General features: G+C 42.8%; 2 protein-coding genes across 5 annotated transcripts in view; both read right to left on the bottom strand.

Moving 5' to 3' along the window:
• The window catches only part of LOC307215670 (neurotrypsin-like), a 39853-nt gene extending 25483 nt beyond the window's left edge, over positions 1-14370 (bottom strand). For 2 of the 4 annotated variants that reach the window (XM_079975166.1, XM_079975169.1), the window contains exons 1-2: positions 7263-8224; positions 2594-2639 (exon numbers count right to left, since the gene is read on the bottom strand). In XM_079975166.1, the coding sequence (XP_079831292.1) occupies positions 2594-2639; positions 7263-7352 (136 nt within the window). In that variant the 5' untranslated portion in view covers positions 7353-8224. Of the gene's footprint in view, positions 1-2593; positions 2640-7262; positions 8225-8305; positions 8915-8949; positions 10391-14078 lie in introns of those variants that run through there. The other 2 variants (XM_079975168.1, XM_079975167.1) reach the window with 2 other exon arrangements.
• Positions 14371-15471: 1101 nt separating this feature from the next.
• CHCHD1 (coiled-coil-helix-coiled-coil-helix domain containing 1) lies at positions 15472-22629 on the bottom strand. Its single transcript, XM_079975530.1, has 3 exons — positions 22451-22629; positions 18205-18323; positions 15472-15864 (listed from the first exon to the last, which is right to left on the bottom strand). Exons 1-3 carry the CDS (start codon positions 22596-22598, stop codon positions 15751-15753), a joined length of 381 nt encoding a protein of 126 aa, XP_079831656.1. The 5' UTR covers positions 22599-22629; the 3' UTR covers positions 15472-15750.
• Positions 22630-25309: the final 2680 nt, after the last annotated feature.

The raw sequence follows: 25309 nt of genomic DNA, 5'->3' as shown, positions 1-25309 counted from the left end.
TGTGTTAAAGTAGTCATCTAGAAAAATCTGAAATGAGCTACTTTTTTCGCATACATGTGCCATCTCAAAAAATAAAAGTTTATTTGTATTGATTTTATTGTGAATGGCACATGGGGAGGTACCATAAACTTTTAAGTGTTTAGAACATCGAGAAATTGAGGAGGCTCGTTTAATCAAAGACTTGTAGGATTGGAAGGGAGCCAAAGGATAATCAAGTTCACCCCCTAGGAATCACAGGTAAAGAATCCCTGGCAGATGGCCATCCAACCTTTGCTTAGAAACCTCCAAAGAAGAAGAGTCTACTACCTTTCAAGGGAGTCCGTTCCACTGTTGGACAGCTCTTCCTGTCAGGAAGGTCCCCCTAATGTTTAGTTGGAATCTGGTTTTTCGTAATTTGAATTCATTGGTTTGGGTCCTACCCTCTGGAGCAGCCAAAAAGAAGCTTGCTCCCTCTTCCATGTGGCAGCCCTTTAGATATTTGAAGATGGCTATCATATCACGTTTCAGCCTTCTCTTCTGCAGGCTAAACGTACCCACCTCCCTCAACTATTTCCTCATAAGGCCTATATAAACTATATAAACAAGACACAACTGGGGGGGGGGGGGAATTCCAGAGGTAAATATTTTCTTCCATTGTATGGAAATTTGACAACAGGATAGCGAAAATGGATTCCACATGCCCCAATGGTGGCCAGGAGACTGACAACTGACAAACTGGAAGAATAGACATACTTGTTCCCCTTAATCAGTGGCTTGACAACATTGGCAGCATATGAACTTAAGGACACAAACTTTCTTTGCATAAATACAATGATATTTGGAATGAGTTTACACAGAATGTATTCGGTTATTGATAATTATGTGGGCATTAGGATAATTAGAATATACACATCTGTATACAGAGGTACCTCAGGTTACATACGCTTCAGGTTACAGACTCCGCTAACCCAGAAGCAGTGCTTCAGGTTAAGAACTTTGCTTCAGGATGAGAACAGAAATTGTGCTCCGGTGGCGCGACAGCAGCAGGAGGCCCCATTAGCTAAAGTGGTGCTTCAGGTTAAGAACAGTTTCAGGTTAAGTATGGACCTCCGGAACGAATTAAGTACTTAACCTGAGGTACCACTGTATTAATGATCGGTAATGTAACAGTGTTTTTTCTCTTTGAGAGTGCTCATAGATGAATGCCAATTCCAAAAATTAAAAGGGGAGCAAGAGAAACTGCCGCCATCATGTGGGCAGAGGAGGGCAACCATGATGATAATGGGTCTGGAATATATATGTTACCTGTTCCTCATAAGTCTTGATTTCCAGACCCATTATCATCATGGTTGCCCTCCTCTGCCCACATGATGGCGGCAGTTTCTCTTGCTCCCCTTTTAATTTTTGGAATTGGCATTCATCTATGAGCACTCTCACCATCGCCACTTTGAAGTGCCTCACTATGTTATGATCATGACATAGCATCATCCTAGAAGCATTGCTAGGGTCTGGGAATGGCAGCCCACCCTGGACAGTAGCATGGTCCAAGCATTGTTCCAGAGGCATTTTTTTTTGGGGGGGGGGGAACAGTGCCCCCCCGCCAGAGCCCGAATAATGCCTCTAGAACGACATTACATCATGATTTACCATCATTCCAATTGAGGCTTTGTGGGGAACAGGGAAGCAGCCTGTTCAGAAGAGGTGGGCAATGGGGGGGGGAGCAGCTGCTGTCGCTTTCTCCCCAGTAAACCCCTCACCATCGCTCCCAACTATGTTTATTCATGTTCTCCGTCTCTTTAAATCCACCCACTTATCCACCCCTTTTCATAGTAAAGGTTCTATTGGGAACTTTCAGGTCAGTGTTCTCTGTTGAGCCTGTGCCCACTATTCTGTGGGTGGGTTGGAAAAAAAAAAGGAAAAGGAAAACTGTTCCAAGCTTTGCACCATGAAAAGCTAAACTGTCTGGCCTGCATAAATTTTGCAAATGTATGCATATTTTATATAACATTTGCATAATGCAAGGAACCGGTGCCTTGCCTACTGGAGCTCTTGTTAAGCCTTCCACTCCGGTTTGTGGCTGTATGGGAGAAGCCCAAGGCTGAGAACTTCTTCTCTTCCTGCCTGGGAGCAGAAGTAGTTCTGCTCATTAGGTAACGCTGCCACAGCTCACCTGACCTTGAGATAGGAGTGGATTCTTGGGGCTATGGGGGATTAGTATTTGAGGGAGCATGCACCTCTTCCCTGTTCTGTTCTCGCATCCTGAAGTCTCTCCACAGAGTTCAAGGAAGGAAGAATCTTTTAAATCTCATGGTACACACACTCTCTCTCTATCCAGCAAGCCAGTCTCCCCCTCACACACATACATTTCCCTTTTCTATTAACCAGCGAACACCCTCAACATGCTGCAGGCCCGGCTGAGATGCTCCCATTTAATTCCCCCCACCCTTATTTGAATTTGCAAACTAATATATTTTGTCCCTTTAGAATCCAGTTTGCTTCCAAACTGATCAGCATGGGACCACACAGATTTGGTTGCAGAAAGAACGTTGATAACGACAGAGACGAAATTAGAGGGAATAACAATACCTAAATTAATTTTCTGCTGTATTCTTACCTGTGTTCTGCAAATTATTCTGACTGGGCTGGGATCCCAAGAAAGCCTGCAAGGGGGAGTGGGGGGCGGGGGGGGGGAGGAAGGAATAGCAAATGTGCAGAGATGATTATCCCATAAAATAAACATAGATTTTTGTCCCTAATGCTGTGAAGCCCATTAAGAGCACAGTGGAAACACACGTGCATTCGCAGGGTCGCCTGCCTCCCTCCTTGCTGTCATCCATTTGCACTTTCATCCATTTGCACTTCTGCCTAGGAGCAACTAGATGAATAATTGCTGGGCTGCAGGGGCTTTGCTCATGGGCTGCTGCTGAAAGGCTGCTCATCCATACTTGGAGTTTATGTAAGTGCTCTGGGAGCAGGGAGAAGGGGTGGAGAGAGGCTGCAGATGGCAGCTGAAAGAGTAATCGTTTTACCTACCACAGAGTAATGAATGGTCCACATTGGTACTTGCTTCTGTAATTTAGGGAAGTTTTTCTCTCCATTGTTTTTAGAGAAAACAGGTCACCAAAAAGGGCAGCTCCCTGTTGCCCTGACCTCCCTGCATTGACCCTTTAGCAGAATACTAAATGCTTCTACGAAGCTTTCCCTTCCACTAAATCAAGAAGAACCTGCTAGAATCATTCTCAGAAGCACAGAATGTAACCCTCCTCTCCAGCCCAATATTGTGTTGTGCCTGGGCTGGTGTGCAAAGCAGCAGAAAGGAGATCAAATTCAAAAAGGCCTGAATTTTAGCTGCAAAGAATGCACTCCTGATTATACCTTTGAAGACATGGCTTGAGCTTTCTTGCACCTGACATCAAATGACATTAAGCGTGGGGATGGTGGACTTGATTCTCCCAAAATGGCCTGGTGGGCTGAAGGTTCCCTACACATGTTCTAGTGAATCTGGAGAGACCCTTAAGTATAATCATTCAGGAAAATCACACTAACAAAATTTTAATGGAACATCCCCTAAAGGAAAAAATATGTGACCGTAACGTAGGGACTGCCCCCAGTAAATGGCAACAATTTGAAGCACATCTCAGTTAAGCTGCTTCGCTTGGCTGTTGGCTGGAAAACGAATAAGGTCCAAACACAGGGCAGAGGAATGGATGGGCTGAGTACAGTGGTGCCTTGCAAGACGAAATTAATCCGTTCCGCGAGTCTCTTCGTCTTGCGGTTTTTTCGTCTTGTGAAGCACGGCTATTAGCAGCTTAGCGGCTATTAGCGGCTTTAAGAAAAAGGAAACAAACTCGCAAGAACTCGCAAGACGTTTCGTCTTGCGAAGCAAGCCCATGGGGAAATTCGTCTTGCGGAACGACTCAAAAAACAGAAAACTCTTTCGTCGTCTAACGAGTTTTTTGTCTTGCGAGGCATTCGTCTTGCGGGGCACCACTGTATACTGTTCTGGAGCCCAGAGTCCTGTCCCACAATATAAGCCCACTGCCTTGAGGGAAACAGTGAGGATAAATTGTAGAACATGCTTCAGGATATTTATGCAAACTTATCTTGTGAGATTAGCTGGAGCCTCTCAGAACAGCCTGTTAGAACAGCCTGCACATCAGTTCTTCCTCTATCTGACCACGAGTGGAAGCTCACAGAGCATGTTGGGTCCAGGCTCACAGAACCATGGAGAGCTCCCAGTGAGCAACTTTCTCTAAGGAGGGCTAGGATTCAACTCATCTTCTATCTTGTTCCTGGGATGAGACCCTTCTGCAAAGAGTGGAAGGCCTTAAAGGGGCATTCCTCTGGCCCAGAGCCTAGCAATTCACTGTTAGTTTTCTCCCAGCTTGTGAACCGTACTGATGGGCAGGCATGAGGGTGCCTGGGTCCCTTGGCGTGGAGGGGGCTGGTTTCTTGAGAAGATGCAGGCTCAGCGTTTACAGAAGTTTTTAATGTTTGATGTTTTATTGTATTTTTAATATTTTGTTGGAAGCCGCCCAGAGTAGCTGGGGAAACCCAGCCAGATGGGCAGGGTATAAATAATAAATTACTACCATCATCATCATCATCATCATCATCTCTAGAAGTCGCAATTCAGGGGTCACTCACTTGATAAGTCCGTAGCTAACAGACTCAGGCAGGTTTTTCATAGGGTAGACAGATGCAAAAGAGGACAATATTCTGACGCCTTTAATATTGACAAAATACACTTGCAAAATTCCCTCATTTGCATAGCTCTAAAGAGTACTGGAGTTCATGTCCTCTTTATCATCTTTGGCTCTGGTGCTGCAGCTCCAGCTCATATGGCTGGTCAGCTCATTGTTGGATTCCAAACTGCTGCTCGGGGCAGAAGTCATTATAATTCTGAACAATGATATGCTGGGCATAGCTGCTGAGCAGCTAAAGTCCATCCCCTGACCTATGAGAATGAACCCAAATCTGTGTCGTTTTGAGCAGCCCACAGGACTGTTTCTGATTCTTCAGGTGGGGAAATGATCTATACTGCTGGCGAATTGCTGTGAGACCAGCAAGAATCTGGCTAACTGGGTAAGGAGGAGACATGTATCTGATTCAAGAAGACTTTGAGAGAGTGCAATGACATCCCATTTGAAGAAGAGAGATAACCATTTCATTTTACTTCTGTCCTTTCTTCATTACCAAGGTTGACTGATTCAGCATTTATTTGACACTGAAGAACAAACCAAAGGCACCAAGTTATCTCTTTCCCACACACAAACCTTCATACACCCTTCATACACCCTTCATACACACCCTTCATAGCTTTGAAGGCCACTGTTGCTTGAAATTGCATTGCTGGTTTCAAGTCTTTGTTCCATGTGAATTTCCACTATCATCTCCATATGTTCGATTTAATGATTGCTGGTGCAACTCGGTAGCTTGCAAAGCTTTAAAATGTTCTATGACTACCATCTACTGGACAAAGAACTGTTCACAGTTCCAGACTCTATATACTTAACACACACAAACACAAAACCACCTGTCCCAATTTTCCCTGTTTCATAAAGTACCATTTCCATTTCATTTGTACATAAGCAGCAGCAAAGAGAAAAGGATCTCTCCGAACTGAATGAATGGACAACATGGAAAATGAAAACCAAGGTATGTTAACTTTTCAGTGTTCAAAATTCCAGCTTCACATATATACTGATGTGGTCTGAAATGGTGGTATCTATTGAGGGAAAATAACTTGGGATCATTGACAGTTCAATTAAAATGTCAAAGCAAGATGAGCATCCCTGCTTATGGGCTTCACAGAAAGAAAAGGGAAAGGCATGCATGCCTCCCTGAATTCAACTCCCAAACCCAAATAAGAGTGCATAGAGTTGAGCTGCAGCATTCAAACGATGAAACTATGGGTCACTATCAATGTCGTCTACTTAGGAAGGTCCTCTGATGATAGAAATGCTCAAAATAATCCACCTCAATGGTCAGCCTCTTGAATTATCCATTGGACTAAAATCAAAGTTTTCCAAAACACCAGATTGGCTTTGTAGAAGTAATAGCATATTTCACGGCGTTGTTATTTTTTAATTGCCTCAAGCATAAACTCGGTTTTAAATACTGTTTTGTTTTACTGGAGTTTGGCTGTCTTGCTAGCATTAATAGGTATGTTGCTATGATTTCCCTTTATAAACCCAGCGACACAACCAAAGTGATCCTTAATGGACTAGAATCTCACTCCAGCCTTTGGAATGTGACAACCATCAGAACAGGGGGAGGAAGGGAGAGGAGACAGTGTGTGGCGGAAGAGATGTGTGAGTTAGCTCATTGCTCTTCTTCGCAATTTGAAGCAAGATTACTAGTTGTGCTGCCTTGTTTTTGAAGTCCACTAGATTCCAATAGTCTCTGTTTGTATATATGTTTGCTATGAAGCTCCAGGGCTCTCTCTAGCCCAAAGAAAATTAGTCCCTGTAAAGATGCTCCTAGGATTCTCGCACCTTCAGGAAAGAATGAGCGCTTAAAATAATACTTCTCTCCATGGAAATGCTACTTTTAAGATGTAGACCTCTATGAGTCTTAATTTTTCAAAGCTCTTCATAATGGAAACTGTTGTATTCCTCATAGTATAGGTAGGCAAACCAAAGGCAACCAAAATTACAGCAACTGGGAATCTGCTGCAAAGGAACAAATGAGACAGCCAGCGGATTTGCATTCACTGTATGTACTGGCAAGTCAGTATGCTGGCAATTCAGACAGCATGGGATGGGCTTGATTAAGGGAGCTCCACCCTAGCCCAGCATGAATGAAGATGCTACAACTCACAACTGTTGGGGAGCAACACCCTCCTTTGCTATCTGACACACACACACACACACACACACACACACCCATTGTAAAAATACTGACAGAGGAGTTAGATACCTTTAACCATTCTAGCACCCACCTAATACTTTCAGTTTCTGGGTCCAGACCTCACAGCCATTTATCATAAAACAATCAACCAGCACTGGAAGAGCAAGTCTCTAATGCAGCATTTGGAACATGGGAAAGACATGCAGTCTACAAAAAAAAACACAACCCAGTATATTTAAGGATTCCCTTAAATTTGGCTATATTCTCATGACGAGAAAGGAAATAATGAACACAACTCTTCCCTGACCGCAGCATTTGCCACCCCTTTCGCAAACCTGCCTGCGCAGCCCAGATTGCATTTTCACAGCCACATTTCCATCACAACGTTAAGCAGCCAAGAGACTTAATTCTAAGAAGATGAAATCTCCTACCTTCCCAGAGCCAAGACAGGGGAGCAAATGCAGCAGCGGGAACACTTGGAGCAGCACCATCCTTCCACAAACAGTGAGCTGGTTCTTCATGTTTCACATTTTCCCTCTACTGCTGAGCTGATCATCTGGCCTCCTGCTCCTCCTCTGCCCACCCCCCTTCAGTTTCACAGGGGCTAGGAGGCTCCTGTCATCTCTGTGCAAGGAAGAGAGCAAAGGGGTGGGGAAGATGGAACAACACCAGCCTGGGGAGCTTGCTTTCCTCTGCCTCACCTTCCTCTTTTCCCCTTCTCTTTTCCTTCTCCAAAGCAAGGGAATACCATGTGATCCAGAAGTTCTGAACCAGCTTTGCAAATAACAAGGGGCAAGTGTAGACGAGCAGAAAGCAGCCTTCAGGTTTCCAGGCTGGTTCCTCAATCTCTCTCTCTCTCTCTCTCTCATTCTCTCTCTCCCTCTCTCTCTCTCCTACCTCCCCCTCTCCTTGTCTTTCTCCCAATCCATTCCCTCCCCTTTTTCTTGCTGTCAAAGCAGTTTCTTTGGCACAGTTTATACACATCCCTTTCTGGTTCCAGCCTCCTCCCTTCCAACCTGGATCAATCCACCAGGGGTCTCCTTCTCTCCTCCTGAAAACATCCCTTTTATTTTCTTACCATTATTGTGGCTGTGGACACCACTGTACCTTAAAAACACAACACATTCAAAGCAAATTCCTGCTGCCAAACAATCCTGGGAACGGTAGTTTGTTCAGGGTGCTGAGAATGGTATCTCTGTTAGGGGTAAAGTACAATTCCCAGGGTAGCTGCAAGGTGCTAACTCAGAGCTATCCACTGGAAGAACAACAGTATAATTCAAGTGGAGCAAAATCCTCTGCTTGAATTTGAAAGTGATTCAAAGGAATCTGGACTTTATCCTTTCAGCTTAATCAACTACTTGAAGTTGCCCTGGACTATATTCTTCTCAGCTTCCCACCCTCCCTCCCTGCCTAGGAAAAGCTTCACACAGAGAGCATTCCCAGACAAAAGGCTCCAGACTCTGTAGGATGCCACTGATAGATTGGTGCATTAGAAGCTGATCTGTATTTCCTTCAGGTGACAGGTCTCTCCCTTAAACTAAGGCTTGGAGGTGGTTCCTCGTGGCAGGAAGAATGGCTTGCTTGCTGCTGCTGCCCTCCTCTGTGGCTCATGCTGCGTGGTAGCAGACTGACATCGGCCATTGATCCAGATACTCCCAGGCTTTTTCTCCCGCTGGGCGGCACAGGATTCTCTCCTTCTCAGATGACCTGTAGGAAGGAACAGCAGGAGCATAAGACGCTGCCATATACTGAGTCAGACCAATGGTCCATGTAGCTCAGTATTGTCTACACCAGGATTTCCCAAACCTGGGTCTTCAGCTGTTTTGGGACTACAGTTCCCATCATCCGTGACCACTGGTCCTGCTAGCTAGGAATGATGGGAGTTGTAGTCCAAAAAAAGTTTGGGAAACCCTGGTCTATACTGACCATCAGTGGTGTTCCAGGGTTTTAGATGGGGGTCTCTCCCACTTCTACCTGGAGGTGCTGGGGACTGAACATGAGACCTTCTGTATGCCAAGCAGATTTTCTCCCACTGAGCTCCAATCCTTTCCCAAGGTGGTATATGATTTGCACTGAAACAGACCTGATTGCAGGCAGCATAGTGTTTTTTTTTAATACTATCAGTGGTGAATAAACCCTTCTTCTCAATTACCATTGTGATCTAAGTGTCACCCAGCAGAACTGTTCCAGGTGCTCAGCAACTTGTGGTTCAGAGACTGAAACATCTACTGCCCATTGTGACGAACCTGCAACTTCTGCAGCTCCCAGATCACACGGTCCCTTTACCAGTTTTTAAATCTTGCATGCTGGAGAACTAAATTTGATTCATACCCACACTGGCTGGTGAAAAGCCAGCTGGGAGAGGCTTGGCATTCAGTTGACTGAAACTATTAATGCCTTGCTGAGGGAGGGAAGAGCACCAGACAAGCTTAAATCCAGAGTTATTTGGCCTTTCTTCAAAAGCTCTACCTCCTAACTGGCTAGTCAGGATTCAGACTTTCGCGCTGTCTATTCCCCTAGTTCTTTCTTTCCACTTGTAGATGAGGTTACTGAGTGGTTGCTCTCCAGCTCAAAACTTCTCTGGATACTACCCACTTTCTAATGAGAAGCCACTCTGGTTTTCAGCCTCACTGTGGCACTGACTAGGTTCATGGCTTCCAGTCCTTGCCTTGGGATTAATAGGAATGATTGTACCCTGACATATTCTTCCAAGCCCACGTTCCCAGCATGTTCACACTCCTGTATCAGTGCTGTCTACGTTGGCTTGGTCATGTCCACAGAACGAAAGATGGCAAGGTCCCCAAGGACGTGCTCTGTTGCGAGCTGGCTTCAGGCACCAGGCCCATTTGCAGACCAACTCTGTGTTACAAAGATGTCTACAAACGTGACATAAAGGCTGGTAACATTAACCCTGCCATGTGGGAATTCCTTCCAGAGGACCACAGTGCCTGGAGACAGATAGTCAGGTCTTGAATCCGCAGCAGGGACCAGAGGAGGAATGACTGCTGGGAGGAGCACAGAGAGAAGAAACCCCATGGTGCATCTGCAACAGCACAACTGGACGCCTTCATCTGCCCAAGCTGCAACAAAACATATCTCTCCCGTATCCCATATCAGTCTCTATAGCCACAGCAGGCGCTGCAACCTCCCAAGAGTTTGACTTCACCTCCAGAAACACACTCCTCCATTGCCTCCTGAGACAGACAGATGTCAACTCAACTCAACCTTGCTGATTCTGGTAGGTCTTTCTGCAGCTTCTGATACTGTTGATCATGACATGCTGGTGCGTCAGTTATATCATTTGGTGAGCACACTTGAGATTGCTTGAGTGTTCTGCTAATATTTGGCAAGAATACTCTTCTAACCTTCACTTTTCTGTACCATGCGTTCAAACAGGCAGGACACATGAGGAGGAATCTTTGATGGCTGCTCCACAGTTGATGAACTGAACTCCTTTTCTAAAAGTCTGTCAGCCTTCCATCATATGTCCTCTGGAAGCATTGTAATAATATATTGTGCCGCCTAGTTTTTAACAGCTAGGGGAGAACAGATACAGGAACATTTAAATTTCTATGTATTAGAGAGACATCACCTTGCCAACAAAGGTCCGTATAGTTAAAGCTATGGTTTTTCCAGTAGTGATGTATGGAAGTGAGAGCTGGACCATAAAGAAGGCTGATCGCCGAAGAATTGATGCTTTTGAATTATGGTGCTGGAGGAGACTCTTGAGAGTCCCATGGACTGCAAGAAGATCAAACCTATCCATTCTGAAGGAAATCAGTCCTGAGTGCTCACTGGAAAGACAGATTGTGAAGCTGAGACTCCAATACTTTGGCCACCTCATGAGAAGAGAAGACTCCCTGGAAAAGACCTTGATGTTGGGAAAGATGGAGGGCACAAGGAGAAGGGGACGACAGAGGACGAGATGGTTGAACAGTGTTCTCGAAGCTACCAGCATGAGTTTGACCAAACTGCGGGAGGCAGGAGTGACTGGCGTGCTCTGGTCCATGGGATCACAAAGAGTCGGACACGACTAAACGACTAAACAACAAATGTATTAAATTTGGCTATGCTGTTTAGTATATTTCCCCCTCCCTTAAACTATTGTTAAGCATGACAGCAATTGATAGAAATACATCTTGAGTCCTCTTTGATTTGATGGAAGACTGTATTCCAACACAATGGTAGAAGAAAAAATATAAAGAATAAATGAAAATGGCAAGGACAGATACATTTTCCTGCCTATTCTCTTCACCCCACCTCAACTAACCTTTTTAAAAACAAAAAACCTGTGTGATTCATTTCATTTTGTTCCACGAAAACATCAAGTTCTCCTTTAAACAAGCAAGAACTTTTTGGTTGAATTGACACAGCTCTCAAATGTGCACACATCCTCCCAATGGCACCTCTCATTTTTTGATTCCCAGTACCCTGCACTTCTCTGCCAGCGCCTTCTTTCTGCCACTGCTACCAAGGTCTAATGCAGTTGTGTCAAATGATGAATTAATTGCAGGGGCTGCTGCTAAGAGAAGGGAGTGGTTTCTCTTGGGTGTTTTCTACTGCAGTGTGTCTGGCCAAGGAATTGCAATCATTTAATTAGCAGCAGGCTCTGCTTGCCTTCAGAAGTGAGACACGGCAAGGGGGGTGGGGCATGGATTTGTACAGAAATAACCTTGGCAAGTCCTCACGGATTGTATTTAGTATGGTTCACAAAGGAAGAAGGGGATTTCAGTACTGGGTTGATATACTCCTTTATCATGAACACAAGAGGAAGCTCTGGTTACAGAAAGCAAATAAAAAAATGGGATGGTTACCGGTATGTACGTGTTCCCTACAGCTTGTTTGTCCTGTCAGCATTACCCAAATCTGTTCCACCCATTACCAGGCTGACTCAATAGTTGATGTTACAGATAGGTAGCTGTGTTGGTCTGCCATAGTCAAAACAAAATAAAAAAATTCCTTCCAGTAGCACCTTAAAGACCAACTAAGTTAGTTCTTGGTATGAGCTTTCGTGTGCATGCACACTTCTTCAGATATCTGAAGAATCTGAAGAAGTGTGCATGCACACGAAAGCTCATACCAAGAACTAACTTAGTTGGTCTTTAAGGTGCTACTGGAAGGAATTTTTTTATTTTGTTTTGTCAATAGTTGATGGGCTGGGAATCCTGTTCTAAGCCACATTTGCATGTTGATGCATTTTAAATATTGCCTACCTTTAGCATAGGGAATGTAGCAAGGGTGGAGAATGTGTGCCACCCCCCAGATGGTGTGGGACCACAACTCCCATAGACCCCAGTCAGCATAGCACAAATCCAGCCACATCTGGAGGGCCACCCCTAGAATATACCATGGTGCAAACAGAAATAAGTCTTGCTCTGTTGCTAAGAAGGACCCAGATGTCATTGTCTGAACAGTGCCAGAGCCAGATACGAAGTGAACCAACCCGGACCCTGCAATCATCATCAGAGGTGCTTTTTCGCATGCCCCCTCCATGAGAGGAAGGTGGCAACATGAGAAGTGGCCTTTTTTGCAATGGCTCCCTGCTTTCTGAAATGCTCTCCCCAGGGAGGCTCACCTAGCACCCTCATTATATATGTGGCCTTTTACAAGTGGGTGTGATAATTTTTAATGCATTCCCCCTCTAGGCTTTAATGTATTTAGGTGTGTGTGTGTGTGGTTTTAAGTCGCTTTGGGTTGCCCTGAGCAGGATAAAGCAACGAACAAATTAAATAAATGAATAAATAAAACCCTTCAGGGTTACCCCAAGTCAGTTGATTCCTATTTATTGTGCATATAGGGTGCCACTTTGGCTACACTTTTGAAAGCAAATAAATCTTGAATCAGAAATAGCATGGCGGGGAGTCGGGGGGGGGGAGGAGAGAGATGAGATATATAAGACATGAGAGAGAGCCCTGTCAACCAATTAATGGAAATTTTCTACTAGATCTGACAGGATTGTAGGAGAGTGGTGAAATTTTGCAAGATTTTGTAAACCAGATGTTATCTCTAGAAAAGTCTGAGGTTCTCAGACTGGACCTTCTTCAGTGTACAATCAGTGGTGAGATGTACCAGGGATCTGGTTTACATGCTAGAAGACCTTTTGGCTGATTGTAGAAGTCACTTTAGAAACCAAGAAAAGTGTGGCATGGCTTAATAAACTGAAATGGTTTTATGAAACATGGAAAGTAGTTAACCGTAGTTAAGATGATTGCCTTTCAGACACTGGCAGCTAAGTATCAAAGTGTAACTCGGGTCAGGAAACCCAGAACAATGTATTCATATTAACGCTGTATGTACTCCAGTTTTGTGTCTTTGTGCTTAATAGTGTTCCCCTGTTTGAACTTGGGTAGAACAATCCTAAGGTCTGTGGTGAAGGGAATCACTTCCTTCTAAGTGCCTGCCAATCATACTGGTGACTGTGGGAAGGTACGGGAAAAGCTTTCCCGAGTTTTTCTCCCATTTGTTGTTTTAATTTTTTCCCATCCCATAGACAGCTCCCAGGCTGCTATAGGATTGTTGTTGCTTTTGCCTCTTTTGGATGTGTGTCAGTAGAAGGAAGGGGCCTCCTCTGATCTGCTGCCAACATTCCAGTCTCTGCAGCCATTTCATGTGCATCTGCTGGCAGACCTGCTTCTCCACCCACAGAGAGGGAGGTCCTCCACATCCTACGGTCCTCAGTCACTCGCCCAGGGAGCAAAGTTCTGCTCCCTTAACCATTTACTGTCATGTATAGTTGACTATTACTATTATTGCATATATGATAAGGTTGTAAATTTTAACATATTTTAAGGAGGGAGGGCCTCAAAATAAGGCCCAAATAATTTACAATGCAATACAGTGGTACCTCGCAAGACGAATGCCTCGTAAGACGAAAAACTCGCAAGACGAAAGAGTTTTTCGTTTTTTGAGTTGCTTCGCAAGACGGATTTCCCTATGGGCTTGCTTCGCAAGACGAAAACGTCTTGCAAGTTTGTTTCCTTTTTCTTGAAACCGTGCATTCAGGGGGTGCAGTTGCGACTTGACTTCGAGGAGCAACTCATAGCACGCGGTGTGGTAGCCTTTTTTGAGGTTTTTGAAGACTTTGGTGATTTCTGAAGCTTTTCCAAAATCGGTGCTTCGCAAGACGAAAAAAATCGCAAGACGAAAAAACTCGCAGAACGAATTAATTTCGTCTTGCGAGGTACCACTGTATGCCCAAAGACCAGTAATAAAAAGGATAAAAATACTGAACATTAAAATAACCTTACATATTCCACTAACCACATAAACAAATGGTGTATATCAGGGATGTCCAACAGGTCGATCGTGATCTACTGGTAGATCCCCTGGAGGTTTTGGTAGATCGCTGGCTCCCTTTCCTCAGCATTGGTAAATTAGAAGCTTGCCCCACCCCCTTGCCCCGGCCTTCATTGTTGCACAATCTGCAGAACGGAAGATGGAGTTTACTCAGTGAGGCTGTTTGGTTTCCCAGCGATCTGTTGGTCTGCTGGTGAGTGGCTGTCCTCTTCCTTCCCCCAAAACATGGCTACCCTCCTCCCTGAAAAAAGCTCAACTTTGACCTGAACCCCCCAAAAAACAGGGATAGATCACTGCCAGTTTTTAATAGATCGCAGTCTCTTCGGAGTTGGCCACCCCTGGTGTATATCATCCACACTATTGAAAATAGGAAATATCCAGAAGAGAGAAGAATTCCAAATATAATCTAGTCTAAATTCTTTGGTTAAAATAAAAACGTTAAACAAAAGAATGCCTTAATAAAAAAAAATGTAACTGTTTATCAGAACATAAGTCACTTGCAAGGTCAGATAACTGAATTTAGCATTCTGCAGATTTAGTTTCAAATAAAGGAAAGGTCTATGGAACATGACAAAGAACAAATGTAGCAGTTAGCAAAAACTGAAGTCGTATACTCACAAGTCTTTCATCACCACCGCCTAAAATGCAATTAGATTCTTTTTATCTAACTAAAAAACCCCCACAATCTCTCAAAGTAATCTTTGTTGTTATTAGTCAGTAACCCTTCAGAAGGCAGCATGCTGAAAAGTGTTGGGTGCAATAAAGCATAAAATTGTTTCACTTCAAGCATATTTTGAAGCTTTACCTTCCCTTTAGTCCCCAGCAAACACAGCACCCTTAAATGCAATACTTTTAGTAACCGAAGTTAAAAGTTTTATTTTATGAGGAAAAAGTAGAGAAGTGTTAAATCAGGGAGCGGTTTTTGCCCCTCACAAGTGAATGGAATCTAGGAACGGATTCTAAGAACTGCCAAATTCTATGGACAGAATGGAGAGAACTCAATCCATTCTCACTCCCCTTAAAGCACTCCTGCTTCTCAACTTTTTCCTATCCACCACTGAAAATCAGGGTCAGGGTTAGACTGGGAAGTTCCCATAAGGAAGTTCCCTAGTTGTGAGGCAGATGTTCTGGTGGTGGCACACAGATGGCACTATGAAAAAGACTCTGAGCTTTATCTTTGTGTGATCCTACAATAATTTAACACTCACAATACTTCCCACCACCACCACCACTCATGTCATACTGGGAACTCTTGGCTGCAAGGGTCACGCTTATGGGATACTGCTGTTTAGCAGTTTGGAGGCCAAAGTTCAAAAAGAAAGTTTGCTCTATAACAGCAGACAAGATTTCACAAAAGATTTTATTTCACTGACGACTCAAATTTGATGCTATTGAAGAACATTTCAAGCAAAAGTTTATCTGGTCAAATAACTGCTGTAGCTTCTCTTGGTATCCAAGGAAACTTTAGGTCTTCATCTTATCTCAACAGAAGTTTTATTCCAAAAAACAGTATGAAATGCAGGAAAACATTTCCCGTCCATTTCAAAGGGAATGACCAACAAGCGGTGAGTTTCTTCAAATTCCAGTCCTGATGTTCACAGATACTTGGGGAAGCAATTCTCTTTAATAATTGTATGTGATATTTGGAAACCTTTTCAGTAATTTGTTGATTTGTTTTGAACCAAGTTTCCCCGACTGGCCCAGAGATTCTTGTCGAAGATTTTGCTTGCGTTCTGCCTGAAAAGAACAGAAACAATTTCCTATATTTATTAAACTGACGCACAAATCCCACCAATATTCCCAATGTTGCAAGCATCAACCTCTGGACAATCAGAGAGAGCTGCATTCAGAAGCCAGTGGTACCTCAATTTATTTGAAACAGTGAAATGATAAATTTTACAGTCAAGGAAGAGGAGCTGGACTTTTACTATCAATTCCTAGGAATAGGAGGACAATATATCCTTAAGACGTTATTTGAATGTACTTGGTCACATTTTGCGTCTAGTCAGTTTCCTGTTGATATGAGTGGCTTGTGCAGCAACAAGGGAGGATCATATTTTTCTAAGAATAAGTGTAACTCACAAAACAGAAGCCTTGGCAAAGTAACTATAGAGTATGTGTATTATATCAAAACACTTGTGATTTGAAGCAATTCGATTGACTGTAGTCCTTGAACCCTAAGAAAAACACTGGCAGGTACACTTTCTATTTTGTGGCCCATGGTTCCCGGGCATCCTCTTCCTTCCTGAAGCTTGTTTCCATTGGCACATGCTCTCACGGTTACTTGCAATTTATGGTTTAATGACACAGTGGGGTGCACTCAAAAGTCACCCCTGCACAATGGGAATGATTATTACATGCAAGATGGAAACAGAACTTAATCTGTCTCATTACACCTTTTAACAAGGTTGAGATACAGGTCCACTATTATAAGCCTGCAGCCAAATATTCCACAAAGTAAAAAATGCCCTTGTGTAGGTGGTGGCCTACTTTTGAAAACTGCATCATTGCTTCACAGCAAAGGAAGGAAAAATAGTCCTTTACAGTGGTACCCCTGGTTAAGAATTTAATTAGTTCCGGAGGTCCGTTCTCAACCTGAAACTGTTCTTAACCTGAGGTGCCACTTTAGCTAATGGGGCCTCCCGCTGCTGCCACACCGCCGTCATATGATTTCTGTTCTCATCCTGAAGCAAAGTTCGTAACCTGAGGTACTACTTCTGGGTTAGCGGAGTCTGTAACCTGAAACGTATGTAACCCAAGGTATCACTGTACTCCCTGTTTAATTTAAGGGAAGGCAATTCTTGCCCTGATGTACAGCTATAACCACATTTAAAAACAACTTGTCTTGATTTTTTTTAAAAAAAAAATGACTGTGACTCAGGTGTTGTAGAAAAAAATCAAGAACTGGTCAATTTCCTGAATATTGTTTACATGAATTTATATTGATAGAGCAGTGATAGCTTTAAGTCTGTCTCTCTCTCTCTCTCTCTCTCTCTCTTTACAGTCATACAAAATGGCACAATCCCATGCTTATCAACTCAGGAATATGCCCAAACAAATTGAAAAGTACTAACCCCAGGAACTGTGTACAGGATTCTAAATTTACATGCTTAGCCTTTATTTTACTGGTTGGATTGGTTGAGAAGTCAAATACTTGATCAATCTCATTTTCAGGCATGGAGTGCACAGCAGAAGCACCCCAGATATCATAAAGTTATAAACTGGGGAACACACAGATATTTGTTTATAAAAAGAACTCTCATGGGATTTTTACATTTCTATAGCTTACCTGAAACATGAATTCCTTGCTGTTGTCCATTAACACACAAGGCCATATTCCTCTGCTATAACAGTGGAGGTTTCTCTCCTTCCAAATTGGATTGTACATAGTACATCTTGTTTAACATATCTATACCCTGATTTTCCTCATTAAAAGCTAACAAAACCAGGCCATCACTTAAATTTAAAATATAAGTTATTACAAAAAAATAAACCATTGAGAACAACAGTAAAAATACAATGCAGCCACAGTAATAATTAATCCCAATCCCAATGGGTGGACAGGCTTGTAGGCATTTGTTTCAAAATGGGAGTCACATGTATGCAGCCCTGTTAACAATCTGGCAGCCCTTTGAAGGGAACAGGACTTTGTGTTTGGTGCAGACTGCACCAGCTATTTGCAATTTCTATAACCAATTTTTCCAGCAACCTGAAACTCAAAACTGCCCACGACAAGTCAAGAACCAAAGAAATATAAAACAGAAAAAAAGTTGCTAATAAAAACAGCTGATCTTTTTCAGTTATTTTTTATGTTTGGTTGTTTCTGTTTCAATTATATATTTTCTTATTGTTTTAGACATTTTTGCTATGAACTACTCTGAAACTTGTGTTTAAAAAGCAGGATGAGAACTTAAAAAATAGTAATAAACAGATATGAAACCACAGATGCCATAGGAAATAGATGTTTCAACAATTGCAGAAACAATTTGGAGATTTGTAGTGGTATTACATGCTCATATTATGTATGGAAACTAATTTCCTGCAGCTTAATTAGAGGATAAATTGGGACATAATTACTTCTGCCTTTGCAGCGCAGTTGAAGAAAGTCTGGATCTCTTGGGCGCAAGTTACATCACTGAACTCATTCTGCTTCCAACAGGCCATCATTAATGACATCTCTGTGATGCATGTTGCCTCTGTAAAAGAAAGGAAACTGCCATTACTCAGGAGCATTTTATAACAGTGACAACTCTATTGCATGAATACCATATGAAACACTGAAGACTGTTAAAGTAAGCAGATTCTTCACACTGTTTTCTATTGTATCCTTAATCCAAGAAAAGACACGCCTCCATTGGAATTGGGAATTTCACTTCTAGTTACTATTTGAATACTGTACAGTCAAACCTCGGATACCGAACGCCTCTGTTTTGGAACATTTTGGCTCCCAAACGCCAAAAACCCAGAAGTAAATGCTCCGGTTTTCAAAAGTTTTTCGGAAGCTGGGCGTCCAATGCAGCTTCCGCTGAGTGCAGGAAGCTCCTAAAACCAATCGGAAGTTGCTCCTCGGTTGTCGAACATTTCAGAAGCCAAATGGGCTTCCGGAACGGATTACATTCAACAACCGAGGTTTGACTGTACTTTTCATCTGTAAGGAAGCCACAAGGATGAGGGCAATGGTTTTATCAGTCTGCCTGCCTCTTCTCAAAGCTTCATATGTTGTCAGCGGCTCAATTCAGACATCGTGCTAGATCACGGGTAAGGAAGTTTGAGGAAAGTTTGGTTTGATATTTTGACTGGACAAAAATATGGTTAGCTAATGAGCCAGCAACCAGAATTTAAAAACATTGTTCGCAAATCTAATATTTGTGCTAACTATGGTTTGGCATGACGTCTGAATTAATAAACCATAGTTATGACTGTTGTTCCACCAAAGACACCGCAACTAAAGATAAGATGGGTGACCAAACAGTGAAAATAGACAAGCATCTAAACCACAGTTTACCTATCATTTGCTTGGAAGCCCATACTATGATTTGGGTTTTAGTGTATGGTTAGTGGAAACCACGGTTTGGCATAACAACCGAACTAAGCCACCATAGTAGCACTGTTCTTTTCTGCACAGGAAACCTCAAAAACTGAAGTTCTGCACAAAGGAAAGGCAAATTCTGAGTTCAAAATGAATAACATTTTAATGTAAGCATGCTTAGGTTTCATAATGTAACTCAATTAATGTATAGGGGCTCAGTGTTTGCATTTCTCATGAATTTTGAATTTCTTTTTCCAGAAGGAACTGTGTGAAGGAAAATGCATGTATAAATGGTGAACAGCAGGGAGGGAACACAACACATTAGAGATGAAGTTACAAACTCTAGAACACTTAACAGCAGAAGTTTTGGCAAAAACTGTATTTTAAACCAAGGCCATATGAAATCTTTGAAAGGCTAACAAATGTAATATAACGTAAGTTTTTAAGGATTAGGTTTCACTTTTTGTAATTAAAGGCAAGGTTCTCAGAAGCCTGTACCAGTTCTTGGATTGTCTATGAAATTTTATGCAGACTGAATTGAAGAAAACAGAGTCCTGATCACAAAGTAACAACCCTTTTTTCCCTGCCAACCAGAAAGAGTATTTCCTACATACAACACATGGTTTTCTCCCTTACTTTACTTTTATAAATACTGAGGGAACAATTAGTATGTTTTACAGTGTTCCAGTTGTGGAATTTATTCCCTCTGGCCATTTGCCACAGACAAAGTCTGGTAGCCTCCAGGGCACTATGAAGCAAAATGATTCGACCAAACATTCATATTCAGCTGAACATAGGCAAACACACACACACACCGCCCCATGAATTTGCATGCATGTGTGACAATGACCAAGGAGGCGATAAAAGTATCCCTGCAAATTAGCAGCCAGTTATGAGCATCAAAACATGTTTTCAGTGTGAATGAAGAACTTTAAGCTGCCGTCTTATGAAACTTACTTGGAAATAACTCCCATAGAATTCAGTAGAGCTTGAGTATACATACATAGATACATAGGATAGCAAAGGCTCTGTTCATAAGAGAAACAGATCACTAAGCAATTTGCCTCAGGTTGCATATGTAGAACTTAACACACCAAGAGCTCTGTTCTCAAAAGCGCAGCAATGATAACGCCAATCCAAATAAAGCACGCACACAGCATAGAAGCATGTTAGAAAAACATTAATCACGATGATCACTTCCTCCTTGCCTGTGAAACACCCCCTCCCAAATAGCTGATTGTACAATTCCTGCATTTCTATCAGTTTAGGGATGTTAACAAGAACATCCCTCACCTGCGGACAAGGTTGCATCTGACAGCTGCCCTCACATGTGCTCTGCACATACATATGTATTCTTTCTGTGGGGATCCTGGACCAATCAGCGCTCCTCCAAAAAAACCCCAAGGGTGTTCATTTGAAACTCCCTTTTTACATGCATAAATCCAACAGCAGGTATGAGGAATGGTTTATATATGAAAAAATGTATTTATGCATGTGGTTCCTCACCCAGCTAGGGACAGACCTTAGCTGATTCATGACGAATGTCTTTGTTTAATTATTGGTGTGTATATCTGTGTGCAAGCTGCAGTGTGGTTCTATCAAAAACATGCCCTTGCAACACTGATTGTTTCACGTCGGGTCCACATTAGCGTTCTGGTTAACAGCCAGACGCACTGACCCATTGCACCACAGACTTACATAGCAAAAGTATTCACAAACAAATAAAACTTCAAAAAGTACACAACCAAACCAAACAATTTCCACATAATCATAAGACCACCAAAAATAAAGATACCAGAAATTAATATCAATAACAGGAACAACTCCCCCGCCCACCCCCCAAAAACCCGTAGCCAATACCCCAGCACAAGAGTCAGCTTCAGGGACATTATTATTTCATTTACTATGTTATGAACTTTCATGGGGTTTTTTAATATTGCAAAACTACCCTGTGATTCTCAGGTAAAGGGAAATTTAAAAAATAATATAAAACAAGTGTTTCATTTGAGAAGGAGGCTTTTCCTCTGTCTGCTTTCTCCATGCCCCAAGCAGTTTTATAAACCTCCCTCATGCTGCCCTTCTGTTGCTTGCCTTTTGTGCGATACATCCAAGAATGTAGTTTGAAATGCAGCCAAAAAAACTGATATGACAAAGAAATAAACGTCAATACTGCAAAGTTGGTAGAGCCTGAGGCTCCTAATCTCAAGGGCCGTAGGTTCAAGCCCCACATTGGGGCAAAAGTTTTAGATGACCTATGGGACCCCTTCCAACTCCCTATGACTCTAGGCTTCATATCCAGAGCAGCAGATACCTTGGAATTAACGGACATTGCTGAACCAGGTTGGTTTAGCCACTGCGGGGTCCACTGCGCATGGAGATGCAGTTTGAGTTGGGAATCTACAGTTGCCACCTTTGTTGCACAGGGCTGGGTGGGGTGGGAAGCGACTTCAGAGCAATCCACTACAATCTATTGCAGCCTAATAGGATGGCCCCTTTTGAATTTGTCACACACACACACACACACACACGAATTTGCAAATCTGTCTGTGCTTGGCTACCCAAATACATGACCTTTCTTTTTCTTTTTTTAAACTTACTTTATGCTTTTCAGGTTTAGACATTTCACTAATTTTTCAATGATTTTAACGTTTCAAAACTTGACTTCCTTCTCCCTCTTTCTGCGGTTTCTTGAATTTATATTTAATATCTCCTGCATATCCAAATTAACTTAATTTGCTCATTTATTCATCTACTTTAAATATACAGTGGTACCTCGGGTAACATACGCTTCAGGTTACATACGCTTCAGGGTACAGACTCAGCTAATCCAGAAATAGTGCTTCAGGTTAAGCACTTTGCTTCAGGATGAGAACAGAAATTGTGCTCCAGCGGCGCGGCAGCGGCAGGAGGCCCCATTAGCTAAAGTGGTGCTTCAGGTTAAGAACAGTTTCAGGTTATGAATGGACCTCCGGAACGAATTAAGTACTTAACCTGAGGTACCACTGTATACTCTTATACAACTACAGGTTGTTACAATAATCCTGTTTACAATTTATCTGGTAAATATTCAATGACCTTTCACACACTCTTTCAAACACGTGTTTTTAACCGCGTCCAGAGGTCCTATACCTTTTTTTACCTATTCGGAGAGGGTCCCTAACTTAGCAGAAAGAGAGAGAAGACGACCTGAAATACAGGACAAAACTGTAGTATCAATACAGGACGTAGGATTTTACATTGGAATAGGAGACACGAGAGGGGACAACCCTAGCTGGGACTGCGGAGGAAACCCACCTCCGAGGCCCAGGCGCCGGTTGGAGACCTGGTTGGCCAGTACCAGGGGCCGGTAAGGCCTCACCCGGGGCTGCTTGGCCCGCAGCTTCTTCAGCTCGGCTAGCCGAGCCACCCAAGCCGCGTAGCTCGACGAGGGAGCCGCCGCCATCTTTGCGCTTTTGCGACAGCCAAGGGCCGGCCGGAAAGCAGCCCTCGCCGCGTGACCGTCGCGCGAGGCTGTGTAGAGATAGGAAAAGTTGGGAGTCGTGATCTCGCTCACGGGGGTGGGGGGAACGGGGGACTCTCGGGTTACTTTCCGCTTTCGCGCTCGCTCTCTCTCTCTCTCTCTCTCTCTCTCTCTCTCTCTCTCTCTCTGAGATGGAACGTGAGAACTCGCACCAGAAATACAGAAAGACAGCGGGGTAAGGTAACTTACCTCGGGACTTAAGTCTTGGGAAAACGCGATCCGTTATATATATTAAATATACACACACACACAGATATATTTTAATATTATAGATAGTAATTATATATAATATTAAAAATACTGCGGTTGTGGTGGGAATAACTTTTTCATTATTAAATAAAATATTAAAAATAAAATTAAAAATAGTATATATACAATATATCTATAATTTTATTTTTAATATTTTCATTTTTAATATTAAAATGTTTTTTATTTTATATATCTATATATGTTTGCGTGTGTGTGTGTATCATTTGAAAACATTTTTAAAAGATTAAATCCCTTCAACAACAACAGTTTATCAGTATGGTCACCCATCATTCCATCTCTTTTCCCTCACTATTCAAGTTGTGAGTGTTGTTAGCTCAGCCAGTAAGAGCACGAGACTCTTAATTTCAGGGTTGCGGGTTCCAGCCCCACGTTGAGTTGAAAGATTCTTGTAATTGCAGAGGGTTGGACTAGATGACCATCGCCACATTCCACTCCGATAGCCTTCCAAGCTCTCAAAGACATGCAGATGCATTGGACAGTCCAATTTGGACTCCAGTTATCTGCAAGCATACAGGTAGCTCAAGGACAAAAGGAGAGATTGCTGGATCAGGCCAGCGGCCACTATGTAAGTGCAAATCCAAAAGTGCACTAATTCCTGTTCCCCATCAGACCAGTCCCAACATTTTCCCTTTGTTATTCTCCCTTAGCCCGCTTGCAGATTAACCTGTCATTTTTAGATAAGAAAACAACTTCTGGCATGATGTGGGATAGGGATCGATGGTATGTGCAGCTTTGAAATGCCCATTTCTCCTAAGCTATGCGTATAGCGCTTGGAACTACAAAAGCAAGAATAGTGACATGCTTAGCATGCCTGCTGTAGTCAGAATAAATATCTGCAGACCCACCCTTTTCTCTGCAGTGTCCTTGTGTCTCATGGTGCAAGATATGAGATAGTGTCTGGGTCAAGCTGTAAGTATGCCGTTTTTTACGGCATGGTCTATCTTGGCTCAGCAATTGCATCACTAAAAGGATTTCCTGTCTGATGAATTCCATCTGATCAGTGGAGGTATTTGCACAGCCTCAGGAACCGCCCCCCCCCCCTCATTTGATTAATCTACTTCCGCGAGTAGTGCCTGGGGTCCAATTAGAATCAGTTATTCCCGCTAAAGGAACTCGCTGAAATTAAAAGGATAGCCAGTCAATTAAAGGAGTGGCTGTTGAGAGGGAACAGCCAGGGAGTTCTCAAATACAGTGCGGGAGGGGACTGGCCAATACATAAGCTGAAAGGGATGCCCATTGGAATCAAGTAGCTAACAGGGACCTAGAAAGCAGTGGGTCATTTGTTCAGTAGCTGTCACTTCCAAGTCTGCTTACAGCTGCTCTTTGTCAACTGGGCATGTAATTTGCAACGAGAAAACGTAATTCGAAAATGAAATCAAGGACATTAAAGCCATGCATTTTCACTAAGCGTGTCTCCACTTACACTACACATCAGTGAGCGATGCTACTCATAATGCGCACACTTTGCGCACTGGCTTCACCGGTGTGACTGTCCTTTGGGCTGCAAGAGGAGAAATGAAAAATGCGTTGTCTGGTTCCCTGTGACCTGCTTGCAGCAGAGAGGCTGGAAGTGGAGAATGAGTTGCTACTTCGCTGTCTGGTAAAGAACAAGGCATAGAAAGCAACCTGCTCTTTTATGCTGGAAGAACAAGCACAACTACTCTCTTGCCTGGGGTGGCAGATTGCCTTGCTCGTCTAAAAGATTTCCCAGTAACTGCTAGAAAAGAGAAAACTGCTAGGAAGAGAATTTTAGGAGAATGCAACTACAGCTGCCGCTGATAAAATCTAAACACATCCTGTCATCCACTGTTCAAAATCGAATTCATTCTCACAAATAGTTCTCACTTTCTACATCAGAACCAAACCGTTCAAGGTGGCTCACAAAGCAAATTAGTGTTTGGGTAATCCTCATGGGGTAAAGGTGTATAGATTGAGCCTTCACAGGGGGAAATATTGCACCCTGTGTTTAAAACACAGCATTACCACATTACAACTTTTAGCAACTCATCTATGTACATTACGTACACTCAGTTCTCTTGGGAAAAGTATAATTGAGCCAAAATTGAGGTGAGGTTCCCCAAAATAATCACAATGCAATACTTTCCCTTTCCTTAGTACCCTTCCACTCTGTTGTCACCACATCAACTGGATCAACCCAGAACAGACATATTGAAATGAATGGACCTAACTTAGTAATATTCATTTATTTCAATGGGCCTGAGTAAAACTTAATCGGATACCAGCCACGGCATGCAAGCATACCAACAAATGCTTTTTTTGTTCTTTGTTTCCATAGTGCATCATAACAATTGTTTCATAACAAAAATGCATTTTTACAACTTCTTTTATTTTGTAGGCAAAGC

Source organism: Podarcis cretensis, assembly GCF_951804945.1.
Source record: "Podarcis cretensis genome assembly, chromosome: 5".
Taxonomy (NCBI): Eukaryota; Metazoa; Chordata; class Lepidosauria; order Squamata; family Lacertidae; genus Podarcis; species Podarcis cretensis.
Note: the sequence above shows the minus strand (reverse complement) of the source record. Positions and strands in the feature narration are given on the sequence as shown.